Below are 12,223 nucleotides of genomic sequence, written 5' to 3'. Positions count from 1 at the left end.
TTTTTTTTTTTTTGCGCTGAATAAAAATAAGCCGGATAAAATAATAATATAATAATAACCCTGATAAAAAAAGGCAAAAACACGCCAAAAATAGGCCAAAACTCAAACCTCCGCTTTGAGAGTAGTTTACACCTATGTCCTCACCCGCGGGGCAGTTGCAGGAGTAGTAACTCTCGAACGTGACCTGTTCGCACGTTCCGCCATTTTGGCAGCTGCTGACGTCACAGGTGCCGAACAGAAACTCGCAGGTGTAGCCCGTGAACCCTGCTGCGCATGTGCACCAGCTCTCATCCGGGCACTCGCCGATCGGGAACCCGTCGCAAGGCATGCTGGTACATGTGCCCCCGTTCTGACAGCTGGTGACGTCACAGGAGGTCGGGAACGGGGTTTCGCACACCATACCTGACAGGGGACAGACATCTCTTGTTAAACTATCATGAAAGTTCATTTGTGTTGGTTACATGTTTAGAGTCAAAAGTTTTCTTCCGCCATAAGATCACCATATAAGTTGAGAGAATTCGAAATTGTTCTGACGTAGAGCTTTGGACCCAGCCTCCACAAGGCCTTTTTACGGGAATACGGATCGTAGAATTCGGCAAAAAAGAGAGTAAAATTGGCCAAGGGAGTCCGGCCGCGGGGAGGTAGTTTCTTTCCCTCCGTTTAACTGCGCGGCCAGTCAAACCCCAATGCGGCCAAACTCCTGGCAAATATTCTCCTATATATAGCCAGCGTGGTTACATGTAGTCTCGTCAAGGAGGTTTAAAATCAAAGGAGGTTTAAAATCAAAAGGCCTCTTGTATTTAACCTCTTAACCTCCATGGTCTGGTATAGAGACTACCACCTACCTGTGAAGCCTGGCTGACACTGGCAGTAGGGGTAGGTGTTGCCGTCCCAGCTGCTGTACAGACAAGTCCCGTTGTTCTGACAAGGGTTGTTCCCAGCCTGGCAGGGATCGGTGTAGTTCTCGCACCGGGAGCCACCGTAGCCCAGGCGGCACTGGCACAAGTACCCGTCCGTACCCGCGTCCCAGCAGTTCGCGTCATACAGGCACGGGCTGCTGCTGCAGTCTCCCGCGTCTGGGGAGTGTAACATGGGCAGAACGGTGTGAATATATATGAGTGAAATGTTCTGAAAACTATATTTCATTCATAAAGAGCAAACGGTATAAAAAAGAGAAGCATATTTCAAACATGTATATCCTTGATGCTCGTAGAGAAATCAAAGACCGAGATTGGCTGTCATGCACACATTGGTTGTAACATTATGTCAATGGATTTTAGTCAGCGCGAACAGGTTTAATAGATTATCAACCTATTGTCAAAAATGACATTGTTATTCCAACATAAAGCTTTGTTTAAAGACAATGCACAGTATAACGAATGGGTAAGAAAGTTTTAATCTCCAAGCAGATCCTAGGGTGACAAAAGACAGTATCAAATTGGCCAGACAGAATCCATCAGCCAGAGAGGATCCAATACGCCATCCTTGGGTGGATACTGTCTGACCAGTTTGATACTGCCCTTTGCCACCCTAGGATCTGGTTAGAAATTATGAAAGTCTTACTGATAGGCGGGAGTGTTGGAGGGATGGGTTGAGCCGTGGGGCGGGGCGTCGGCGGCCGCGGGCGGTGGGTGGGCCGGTCGGTCGGTCTCCCTGTAACGTATACAAAAAATCATTCTTTCCTAGAACAATCGCAGTGGAACTCGCAGTCACCAAGTACAGTAGGGACATAATTAGATAGCTTTAAACATTTGTTTAGAGTTAGATGTTCACTCTAAACTATCTAATGATAACGAAACTTAATTTCTGATTGGAGATTAATATTTGACTAGCCTCTACCAGGCTTCGGGAGGGGGCTGAAAAGTGTAGAAATATAATTGGCCAAATAGAGAGATAACATGTCAGGGGAGTTGGTCCGGCAAACAGTACTCTCTAGCAGACCAAATCTCTATGTTGCCAATTTCAAGCCGCCAATTTGCCAAATGCCGCCTCGCGAAGCCTGCTTGAGGCTGATATTTGGCGTGACTTACCTTGACCGTCGCAGTTCAGGAGCTGCTGCTGCCACAGGTACACGCTCTGGCCGACCTGCTGCAGGTTGTCGTCCACACAGTAACACATCGAGCCCAGACACTGTACCCTGGCGTAGTCTCCCGTCCGGTCACACCGCGGCATGAACGCTCCGGGAAGGGCGGTCTGGCTGGTCAGCTCATGCTCCTCACGGGCACACGCTGAAGGAAAGCGAAAAAACTGCATTTTTACTCGCGATCGTGTATCTGTTAACCGTGTCCATTCATCTTGTTTTGTTGTGACCTGTACTTAGCCAAGTGTGGCAGAAATGTGCAATAAAGGTCTTCATTCATTCATTGTATGACAGTCAGAACCCGGCTAACTTATTGCAATATGAAGGGAACACACCCATAACAAGGCGAGACTGGTTTTCTCTCCGATTCCGCTAGACGGCAGTCCTAATCTACCCTCTTCCAGCACTAGTCGCGGGAAAGAGTAGAAAATGGCCAAATAGATAGATAACAAACCATGTCAGGGGAGTTAGTTCGCTATATGCGATAAAGGAATACATGTTAAGTTTTAAGAGCAGCAAACTGTACTCCTTTAGAGGGCTAACTCCCCTGTCATTGAATCTGTCTGGTCAATCTCTACTGATTTCTACCTGCCTATGAAACGGGCACAACCTGAAGAAAAGCGAAAAAAAAACTGCAGTTTTACTCGTGTGAAAATGGTTTTATGACTGCCAGAATCCGGCTAATTTATTGCAATATGAAGGGAACACACCCATAACAAGGCGATACTGTTTTTCTCTCCGATTCCGCTAGACGGCAGTCTTAATCTACCCTCTACCAGCCTCTAGTCGCTGGAAAGAGTAGAAATTGTCCAAATAGATAGATAACAAACATGTCAGGGGAGTTAGTTCGCTATAGGAGTAGATGTACATTTTTAAGAGCAGCAAACGGTACTCCTTTAGTGGGCTGACTCTCCTGTCATTGAATCTGTCTGGTCAATTTCTACTGCTTTGCAGCTGCCTGTGAGACCTGGTAGAGGCCATCAGTAAACGTCAAACGTCGGAGAGGTTAGAAGGGGAAGCGAACTATAGGACAAAGTTGGGTGGTGCCTGAGTATTGTCAAAACGTTATTTGTGCTGTAGACTGACTGCTCTTTGCATTAAGAGTGATTTGTGTGGTGACTAACTAGAGACAGAAATGTTTTTGAAAGAGAGCTAACAAGGCGGTGGCCTTCTGTCAAACCTCAGTTTGTTTTGCTGACTGGCCACCCTTTACATACCTACGGACCATTCCATTCAACAGCCATTAAATGGGGTCCAGAATATTCATAAAAGTAACTCTGTCTTCTTAAGTGATCTATTCTCCAACCCGTGGAGAGGGTTCCTTTAAGATAAAGTTAGACATAGTTAATCATAGTTCAAACAATTGCCCGGTATCTTTTCGTCGTATTTGTTTTGGAATGGATCGATCGCATTCCTTTTAGATTAAGAAAAAGGGGAAAAACAAAGACTTACCACAAGTTGAGTCTTCCCATGTGCCCTCCTGTCCTGTCTGGGCTTGGATGAACCCGTTATAATTTCCGATCTGGTTCCCTTCCTTATCCACACACCGGCAACTACAAACACACAGAGGATTTCAAATTTCTATGAAGGAATTTTCACTTGACATGAAATCAAAGGAATACAAAGGGTACAGAGAAATAAATATATAAAGAATAAAAGAAAGAAAGAAGCATACTTAAATAGCAGTGCAAGCATTCGAGTATATCATAACGCAAAAGAGAGGGCATACGCACTATTACTAGATGTTTTCTCATCCACAAAACAATACATTACAAAATCAACTATGTAAACATATACAATTACAATCATTATTAGAAAATAGAGAATCACAATCACATTCAATTAATATATCACATTGAATTGATTATCAAATTCGAATTTTGATCATGATTTACAGGTGGCACCTGTGATTGAAACACGCCGTTCCAAGATGCCGAGTTATAGGAGTGTGCATGGAAGGGAAGAACGAGCAAGCGGTCTTGAAGCAAGAAGTACACCCACAAGAAGCGATCCAGGTACATAGGAGGTTAAGACTGTAGTGTGCGTGGAATCAATGTAGGAACTCTAGATCTCAGTGCAAGTGTATATAAGTGATGACATCTATACTCACTATCGCCGGTTTAAGGTTAGACTTCCAGATATGCCAAAAACAGTTACTCAAGCAACTGGATATGATTTTGGAAACGGCCAGACGTTTCAGTTAGCATCGATCCACTATACCTTTCGTCAATGACACTGGAGAGTTGTCAGAAAAGTCTGTGAAGCAGGTTTGAAGTGAAGTATGAACTAATGATTGATATGCAAATAAGTGAAGACAAAATACTAACTATACTCTATATACTATACATTGATCCGGGTACATAGGAGAGATTGTAGTAAGTTTTGAATCAATGTAGGAACTCTAGCTCTTAGTGCAAGTGTATACGATTGATAATATCTATACTCACTATCCATGTGCAATGTCGCACTGTTTGGCGCTGTAGTATCCATCCGCGTCGCAGTCAGGCGGGTGTAGATCCGCGATGTAGTGCGGGCCGCTCAACATCTCATTGATCTCTTCCGCTTTCAGGGTACACGGGCCTTTGGGAGAATCGTAAAGTCTTTAAACAAATTCATTAAAAAGAACATAAAGGTGAGGTTTTGCTTGAAGAAGAGGTGCACCTAGCATTGGTAGAAAGCTTGTCCCAATAGAAAAATTCTGTCCTAATAGAACATCATTTCTGTCCTACCAGAAAATTTCTGTCCCGATAGAAAATTTATGTCCAAACAGAAATTTTTGTCCCGATAGAAAATTTCTGTCCCGACGGAAAATTTCTGTCCCGATAGAAAATTTCTGTACCGACAGAAAATTTCTGTCCCGATAGAAAATTTCTGTCCCGATAAATTTCTGTCCCGATAGAAAATTTCTGTCCCGATAGAAAATTTCTGTCCCGATAGAAAATTTCTGTCCCGATAGAAAATTTCTGTCCCGATAGAAATTTTCTGTCCCGTAAGAAAAATTTTGTCCCAACAGAAAATTTCTGTCCCAACAGAAAATTTCTGTCCTACCAGAAAATTTCTGTCCCGATAAAAAAATCTGTCTCGATAAGAAACTTCTGTTCCGATAAAAATAACTTGTGTGTCTAAAAAAACGTCTATAAAGATTCTAGGAAAGTTGCTATTCCTTCTGTCAGTATCTTCAGCTTTCAAGTAAGCTGTGAAGGTATAAAATTTTTTGCTAAATACTTTCCGAAATGGAAAATCTATTGATCATGCCCAAGCATCGTGGCCCAATTTCAGTAGCCATACGCAATGGCATATACATACACTCTGCTTGCAAAACCAAAGTAAAGACTGTGTATTTGAGGTTCTAATACGTACCTTTTTCCTCGCGTGCCACGCTGGCCCATGACCAACACCCCTCGACTGCTACCTCTGTAGAAACCACAAGAACCACGAGAGTAAAAACAGCCCAGCGAAACGCCATGTTTGCTGCTCCCTTCCCTGGTGCAAAATAACTCGGTACCGTTGGTTACAGGGGCGTGGACGATGTTTAACCTCTACCAGGCTTTTGGAAGCGGCTGGAAAGAATACAAATTGGCCAAATTGAGAGAGATAACATACCGGGGAAGTCCGCTAGAAAGTACAGTTTTTGTTCGGCAAACTGTACTCTCTAGCGGACCAACTCCCTCGGCAAGTTAGTACCTCCCTGTTTGGCCTAATTGTACCTTTTTACAGCTTTCAAGCCTGGTAGAGGCTAGACGACGTCCGTTTAGGGTCGCTTGCTTCCACAAATACTGTCCTCAAACAGGCTGGCTGTTTTGTGGACTCGCTGTCACCTATGACTATTCACCCTCTAGAGCATATAGGTGGGCAATGACATACTGCATAGAATATTTACTACAGTCGATTTTCTCTCTTCTGGAAACAGAAGCTAATATCTTGTAGTTTTTCTTCCAATTTTATCATGAACTAGAGATCCGCGATCTCATACCTTCGCCAAATGATGTTAATCTTTATGGCTGACAAATATAGATTATTCCCCCTGATTGTGCAGATAGGGTCCTCATTTCCATGAATTATATCAGTCTTTATCATATTCTCAACCAAAAGACAGTCTTATATTAACAAAAGATGCCATTCTATTATTTCCTCATAAATTATGCAAATAAGGTCCTGATTTAAATACATCATGTTTAATGATGTTTACCTTCACTGAATTTTCAAATACCACAAGTATGAAATTCCAGGCAGTTATCTTTACAGAATTATAACATTTTCTCATTAATTATGCAAATTAAGTCCTCATTTACATAATCAATATCTGCCTGTGTTTCTCTCCTTCTCAATTACCAATCTCACAAGCTTCAATAGTCCTATCATGGAATGCAGCTGATTTATAGAATATCCCCATAAATTATGCAAATCCCATCCACATTTGCATAATTGCCCCATAATTACATCAAGCATCACGTAAGCTACCTACATACCAAAAATCACGACGATCCGTCAACTGGTTATCCTCTTTTGAATATTTTCAAACAGATAGCCCTGCAGTTCCAGAGCAAGCCGCTAGGGGGCTCAAACTGACGTCACTTCTTCCCCAGCACAAGAGCTACCTACCACCTAAATTTCGTAACCCTAGCATGTCTAGATCCTGAGATATCAAAACCGGAAGTTTAGCTGCAGTACCATAACAAGCCGCTAGGAGGCCCAAAATCTAATCAGTTCGAGCTCTCATCAAGACCTACCCACCTACCAAATATCAAGATAATCCATCTAAGCTTTCTCGAGATATGCTGTTGACACACAGACAGACAGACAGACAGACACACACACGGCCACGAAAACATAACCTTCTCCAATTCTTGGCGAAGGTAATTAGAGCTGTTCTGTGTACCTTAGTTACGTTTTTAAAATTTACTTTGACGCCATACTTACTTAGGCCTACTGCCCATCCTTAGGCATAGACCACGGCCTCCAATTTTACGGCAACAGGTCGTTTTATTAGAGGCTAGTTCGCTGCTTCATAAGATTTCAAAACACTTATTTGCGCGTTTAAAACGTAAGGGCACACTACTCACACATAAACCACTCTCCCCAACCCAAAACGTTCCTGCCAATTTTAGCCCATTCTAGGAACGTTGCTTCTTTCGTCCTATGGACAACGTGTTTTTTAAGCGCGCTTCTAGAAGGATCTTCTGAAACTGTCCTTCCAGTCTCACAGATCAATCCGTGAGATGTGGGATTTTCTGCGCGTGCGGATACTTCACTCGTAAATAGTTCAACTTCACCTCGTCTTGGCGCTCCTAAGACACAAGGACGCAGCCTTCAAGCCTCATTAATGGGTCAAGAATCTTCCGCTAAACGAACTATCGTGTCAAACCTTGAGCCAAGTGTCTACCGTGAACTGTTGAGTCAAGGATGTTTGGACAGACGCATTGATGCCTTAGAAATCACCTGTGAAGTAAACAGGAACGCTGATATCGATGCATGACGCGGAAAACGTTTATAAAGCAGCGGTTACTGCCGTGCAGGCCAGACCAGGGCTGAATTGTCGTACCCAGAGAGATGGCCGTGCACCGTGTTCTCGCTCTCCTGTTCCTGATCGTCGTTCCACAGCTTGTTGTGGAAGGCTGCTGGCCGAGCAAGATTGAAAAACGTAAGCATGCCTTCTCTTTTTCTTTTCCGTTGACTCTACTGGTTTGCGCGGGCCTTCCCATGTTTGGGGGCATATTTTTGTATCCAGAACCGTGCCTGTGTAGTTCTAAGCTAACAAGCTCCTAGATACAAAGATTTTGACAATTTAAGACTTTTATCAGGATGACGGATATCTCAATAAAGACAACTTTTGCAAGCAGTCTTATGGCAATCTTAACAAGCAACGTACAAAGTTTGAATAACAAAGTTCTTTGATCACAACCATTTATTTTCACGAGCCGACGTTTCAATGACCGTCTGTCATCTTCATCAGGGCAATTCTGGCGTAACATCTAGCGTCAGTGCACAGCAAACCAGTCAGAATTGCCCTGATGAAGATGACAGACGGTCATCGAAACGTCGGCTCGTAAAAATAAATGGTTGTGATCAAAAAACTTTGCTATTCATTCGCTTACCAACCTGATGAAATTATTTGCGGAAATGTACAAAGTACCGTACACTTTTTTCTTTCCCCAGGCCCGATGTCTCGGTGCGAGAAGGAGCGCGCAGAAAGCCGGGCCGGTCGGGGGAAGATGTTTGTGAAGCAGTGCGCCCCGGACGGGAGTTACAGCACCATGCAGTGCGCCTGGACAGGGGACTTCTGCTACTGCGCGCACCCCGACACCGGCGTGCTGTTCCCGGAGACCAGGATGCGCGGACAGCCGTTTGGCTGCGACACTTACTATATCCTGAGGGAAGGTGAGATCAGTTTGCGGTCAATCTGTGCTGTCAGCTACTAATATCAGCATCAGCTATACAAATTGCGTAAAATTAGAGTCTACCAGGCTTCAGAAGCGGCTGGAAAGAGTAGCAATGGGCCATAAAGACACGTCAGGTGTATGTAACATGACAGAGGCGTCAACTAAAGGAGTACAGGTACGCCAAAAAGCAGTTACTCAAGCAACTGGATATGATTTTGGATCCTAGTTAGTCCAAAATCATATCCAGTTTCTGCTTTTTGGCGTATCTTATTACCTGGATGTCTAACCTTCATCGACGTAAAGGAGTACAGTTTGCCGCTCCTTTAGCGGACAAACTCCACTGGCATGTTATCTGTCTTTTTGGCAAAGTTCTGCTCTTTCCAGCCGACTCTAAAGTCTGGTGGTCGCCAGCGTAATTGGGACATGTAACTAAACAATGTGTTTTACATGAACTTGAAGTTGTGTCTGCGACAAAAGCTTTTCTAACGACTCGTGATATTTTTGTTCTTGAATTTCAGATCAGCGCACCCCATGTGAGAAGCAGATGTTTTCCGCAAATCCTGACATGCTGCCGGGAGGTTTCATCAAAGAGTGCGAGGCGGACGGGTCCTTCAGGAAAGAGCAGTGCAGCCCTGAAGGCCTGTGTTTCTGTGTGAACACAGAGACGGGCGAGCTGTACGGACAGACAGGCAGCCGCGGCCAGATCAACTGTGCCGAGTACGAGGCTTCGCATGATGAACCTAAAATCGAAGGTACACCTTTATCGTATACATGTAATCTCCAAGCAGATCCCTCTCGGTGGCAAAACGACAGTATCAAATTGGCCAGGCAGTATCCATTAGCCAGAGAAGCTCCGCGGCCACCGACGGTTGGTGGGATTAGCGACAAAAAAAACACCATATATAAATAGCTAACGATCATTCCCCCACGACCTCTGCTTGGAGAGTAGTATACATGCACATTTTGTATGCAAGCAATTCGGTTGCTACCAAAGACATTATACTAAGGGGTAAGACATGCACCCATGGTGCAAATACTAATGTGTGGGGTCATGTGGCGTAGCGGCAGCGTGCTCGACTCAGAACCAAGAGGTCCCGGTTTCGAGTCCTGAATATTATGTATGCCACCGATCTTGTGCCCTTGGGAAAGGCACTTTACACGACTTTCCTCACTTAACTCAAGTGAAAATGAGGATTGTCTTGTCATGTATTTGTCCTCTGCGTTGGTGGCGGCATAAAATAAGTTGATAAAACGTGAGTGTGCCGTCACCATGTCTTGTTATGAAATGTTGGAATATAAAAAAAAAACTACTACATGTATCTAGAAGTTGGTGAGATTCATTACAAATCCTACAACTACTACTCCTATTATTCACCCTTAGTACGCAAGCCGTTGTTGCGAATTCGAAGCCGCGTTGTTTGTGTGTTGCCTCATGAGCGCTACCTTACGAATTTTTCTTCATGTTTTTTTAATCTCTATGTTTCTTGCAGCCCAGGCCACCCTCTGTGAAAAGCAACAGTTCTCCCGAAATCCCGCGATGCTACCCGGAGGTTTCATCAAAGTGTGCGAGCCGGACGGGTCGTTCAGGAAGGAGCAGTGCAGCCCTGAAGGCCTGTGCTTCTGCGTGAATACAGAGACGGGCGAGATTTACCCATCTTTCAGCAGCACCAGCGGCCAGATCGACTGTGCCGAGTACCAGGCTATGGTCCCTCCAGAGGAAGACGAAGGTGAGGTTATTATACTAAAGTAATTAGTAAAATAGACTATTCTGTACTGAATAAAAAATTAACTATTTGCTGAATTCAGCTGAGAATATGTTTGATATGCTCTAGACGATGTTACTAGCCAAGTATAGAATCATTTGGGAACAAAAGGGGAAAATAGAAAAGGAAACAACAACAACAGAAAAAAAATAGCCACAGTAATGGTGCTAGAATCATCAGTATGCAACTAGGGATGCTGTGTTAGAAACTAGCACAAGTGGAAGATGTACATGTAAGTTCAACTTGCTTACGCATTCTATTGTAAGATGTTTTATTACCTCCGGGGGAGGAGACATCCTTCCGCGGAAGGGTTTTGTGAGAGATTTAGATTTTCATGTTCGCAGCGGTTTCTTTTGAGACTCGGTATATGTTTTGCTTTGGGGCTGCAGATGATGCACGTTCTTTTGTTTTTATTGTATATGTGTTTTGGGGCGTGAAAATGGTGCCTTTTGGTGGCCCCAAAACACCCCTTTGAGCGTGAAAGTGGTCGCGACCGATGACCTTTGCCTTGGCGTGTTTAAGCTATTCTCGGTCTGGTCCACGTATATGACCCCTCACACAGGTGGGTGTCCGGTCTCGATAAATTCTTTGTTTAAAACCCTATATAAAAATATACAATAAAAAGCCCGGAGGTATAAAATCTCAGATTTTACTTGTTCTTCTTGTAGACGAACGTACTCCCTGTGAGGTCCAGAAGGACTCCGACAACCCCGCGGAGTTACCAGGAGGTTTCATCAAGCAGTGCGAGGCTGACGGATCCTTCAAGAAAGAGCAGTGCAGCCCGGAAGGCCTGTGTTACTGCGTGAATAAAGAGACGGGCGAACTGTACGGACAGACGGGCAGCCCCGGCCAGATCAACTGTGCTGAGTACGAGGCTATGCATGCGGCAGGAGAAAACTGGAACGGAGGACGCTGATCCGGTAAACAAAATATTCACTCAAATGAAAACACTTACAGATACACTTACATTCACAGTAATGTAACGACAACCATTCACATCTTGTATTTGATATAGGGGTTAGGTGTAACAAGTCGATTGGTGTAATGTAGCCAGCTGCCGCCACGCCGCGTGCCTGCGAAGCTGGTGTGTTACGCCGAAAGGCGGTTATACCGGCTATACAGATACAGATATATTTTGAAAGCAATCATTAAAACACTCTCTCTTTTCAGAGTATAACCCAGACCATAGAGGTGGATCGCAATCCTAGGAGTCGATCAATAAGAAATGCTGATTGCAGACGCAAGACATCAAGTGCAGAGACGTGTTTAAGTCTCTTTTTTTTGTGACGAGAATTTCCCTTTTGTGTGTGTGATTAGAAAGGTGGTGGTTGATTATTTGCCACGTACATCCAAGCTTATTAAGTGATGATTTGAGAAATAAAGTTTGACAGAGCAACAACATAGAAAATGTCGTATTTTTTCCCTTTTTGTGGTGTTCACACATCTCTTGGCTTTATTATCTTAAGGTAGCAGATTTTGTGTACCAAAGAAACTTTAGAACATGAAACTGGGAAAGAACTATAATTATATTTCAAGATGTTCGACAGAAGTCTTAGAAGGGCAGCAAACTTGTGTGGAATAACTTATCAATTCTTAAGCATCTCAAACAGAGACCTTTAAATTTAAAGTAAAGACTGCAGCCCAAATCCGTACATGTAGCTAACCTACAGCTACTAGACTCAGTTTGTCATCGTAGTAGCAAGAGAAACGTATCTTTCATGCTGTTCTGTGTCCTTAAGTTTTCTGAATACACAAATTAGGTTTTCCTCCTACGCCCACTTACCTACACTGAAGATATGCCAAGCTTAAGATATCAAATTATGGGACTTAAAACACTGGTGAAATCCTTGACAAGAAACAAGAGTCACTTGACCAACAACGACGTCCTTGTTGGTAGTTGGATGTTTTGAAATATCGCTGGTCTTGCCTGGCCAAATGACTGAGTTCTTGAGTAAAGCCCCAACTAGGAGGTGTACTAGCCTACCGGAATTCTCTATGTA

The 12,223-nt window shown here is 43.8% G+C and overlaps 2 protein-coding genes across 3 annotated transcripts; one reads left to right on the top strand and one right to left on the bottom strand.

Moving 5' to 3' along the window:
- Positions 1 to 834: 834 nt before the first annotated feature.
- On the bottom strand, positions 835 to 2,253 carry LOC109464806 (protein crumbs homolog 2-like). The gene is made up of 3 exons (XM_019761879.1): positions 2,031 to 2,253; positions 1,564 to 1,653; positions 835 to 1,076 (listed from the first exon to the last, which is right to left on the bottom strand). Exons 1-3 carry the CDS (start codon positions 2,251 to 2,253, stop codon positions 835 to 837), a joined length of 555 nt encoding a protein of 184 aa, XP_019617438.1.
- A 5,338-nt stretch (positions 2,254 to 7,591) lies between these two features.
- Positions 7,592 to 11,622, top strand: LOC109464821 (equistatin-like). Of its 2 annotated transcripts, none has more exons than XM_019761894.1 (6): positions 7,592 to 7,721; positions 8,237 to 8,458; positions 8,979 to 9,212; positions 9,951 to 10,187; positions 10,892 to 11,143; positions 11,406 to 11,622. In XM_019761894.1, exons 1-5 carry the CDS (start codon positions 7,631 to 7,633, stop codon positions 11,137 to 11,139), a joined length of 1,032 nt encoding a protein of 343 aa, XP_019617453.1. In that variant the 5' UTR covers positions 7,592 to 7,630; the 3' UTR covers positions 11,140 to 11,143; positions 11,406 to 11,622. The 2 variants fall into 2 exon arrangements, with proteins under 2 accessions (XP_019617453.1, XP_019617452.1); XM_019761893.1 differs by having other exon boundaries at positions 11,394 to 11,622.
- The last annotated feature ends 601 nt before the right edge of the window (positions 11,623 to 12,223 follow it).

This window comes from Branchiostoma belcheri, unplaced genomic scaffold (genome assembly GCF_001625305.1).
Source record: "Branchiostoma belcheri isolate BF01 breed outbred unplaced genomic scaffold, Haploidv18h27 scaffold141, whole genome shotgun sequence".
NCBI classification, from domain to species: domain Eukaryota; kingdom Metazoa; phylum Chordata; class Leptocardii; order Amphioxiformes; family Branchiostomatidae; genus Branchiostoma; species Branchiostoma belcheri.
Note: the sequence above shows the minus strand (reverse complement) of the source record. Positions and strands in the feature narration are given on the sequence as shown.

What these genes read in the sequence shown, in the direction of transcription:
- LOC109464806 (XM_019761879.1), bottom strand. Translation starts at nt 2,253, where the DNA reads ATGCAGTTTTTTCGCTTTCCTTCAGCGTGTGCCCGTGAGGAGCATGAG. An exon ending in CCTGAACTGCGACGGTCAAG is followed by an intron (nt 1,654 to 2,030) that starts GTAAGTCACGCC and finishes TATACGTTACAG; the next exon opens with GGAGACCGACCGACCGGCCC. An exon ending in TCCAACACTCCCGCCTATCA is followed by an intron (nt 1,077 to 1,563) that starts GTAAGACTTTCA and finishes TACACTCCCCAG; the next exon opens with ACGCGGGAGACTGCAGCAGC.
- LOC109464821 (XM_019761894.1), top strand. Translation starts at nt 7,631, where the DNA reads ATGGCCGTGCACCGTGTTCTCGCTCTCCTGTTCCTGATCGTCGTTCCA. An exon ending in GCCGAGCAAGATTGAAAAAC is followed by an intron (nt 7,722 to 8,236) that starts GTAAGCATGCCT and finishes TTCTTTCCCCAG; the next exon opens with GCCCGATGTCTCGGTGCGAG. An exon ending in TTACTATATCCTGAGGGAAG is followed by an intron (nt 8,459 to 8,978) that starts GTGAGATCAGTT and finishes CTTGAATTTCAG; the next exon opens with ATCAGCGCACCCCATGTGAG.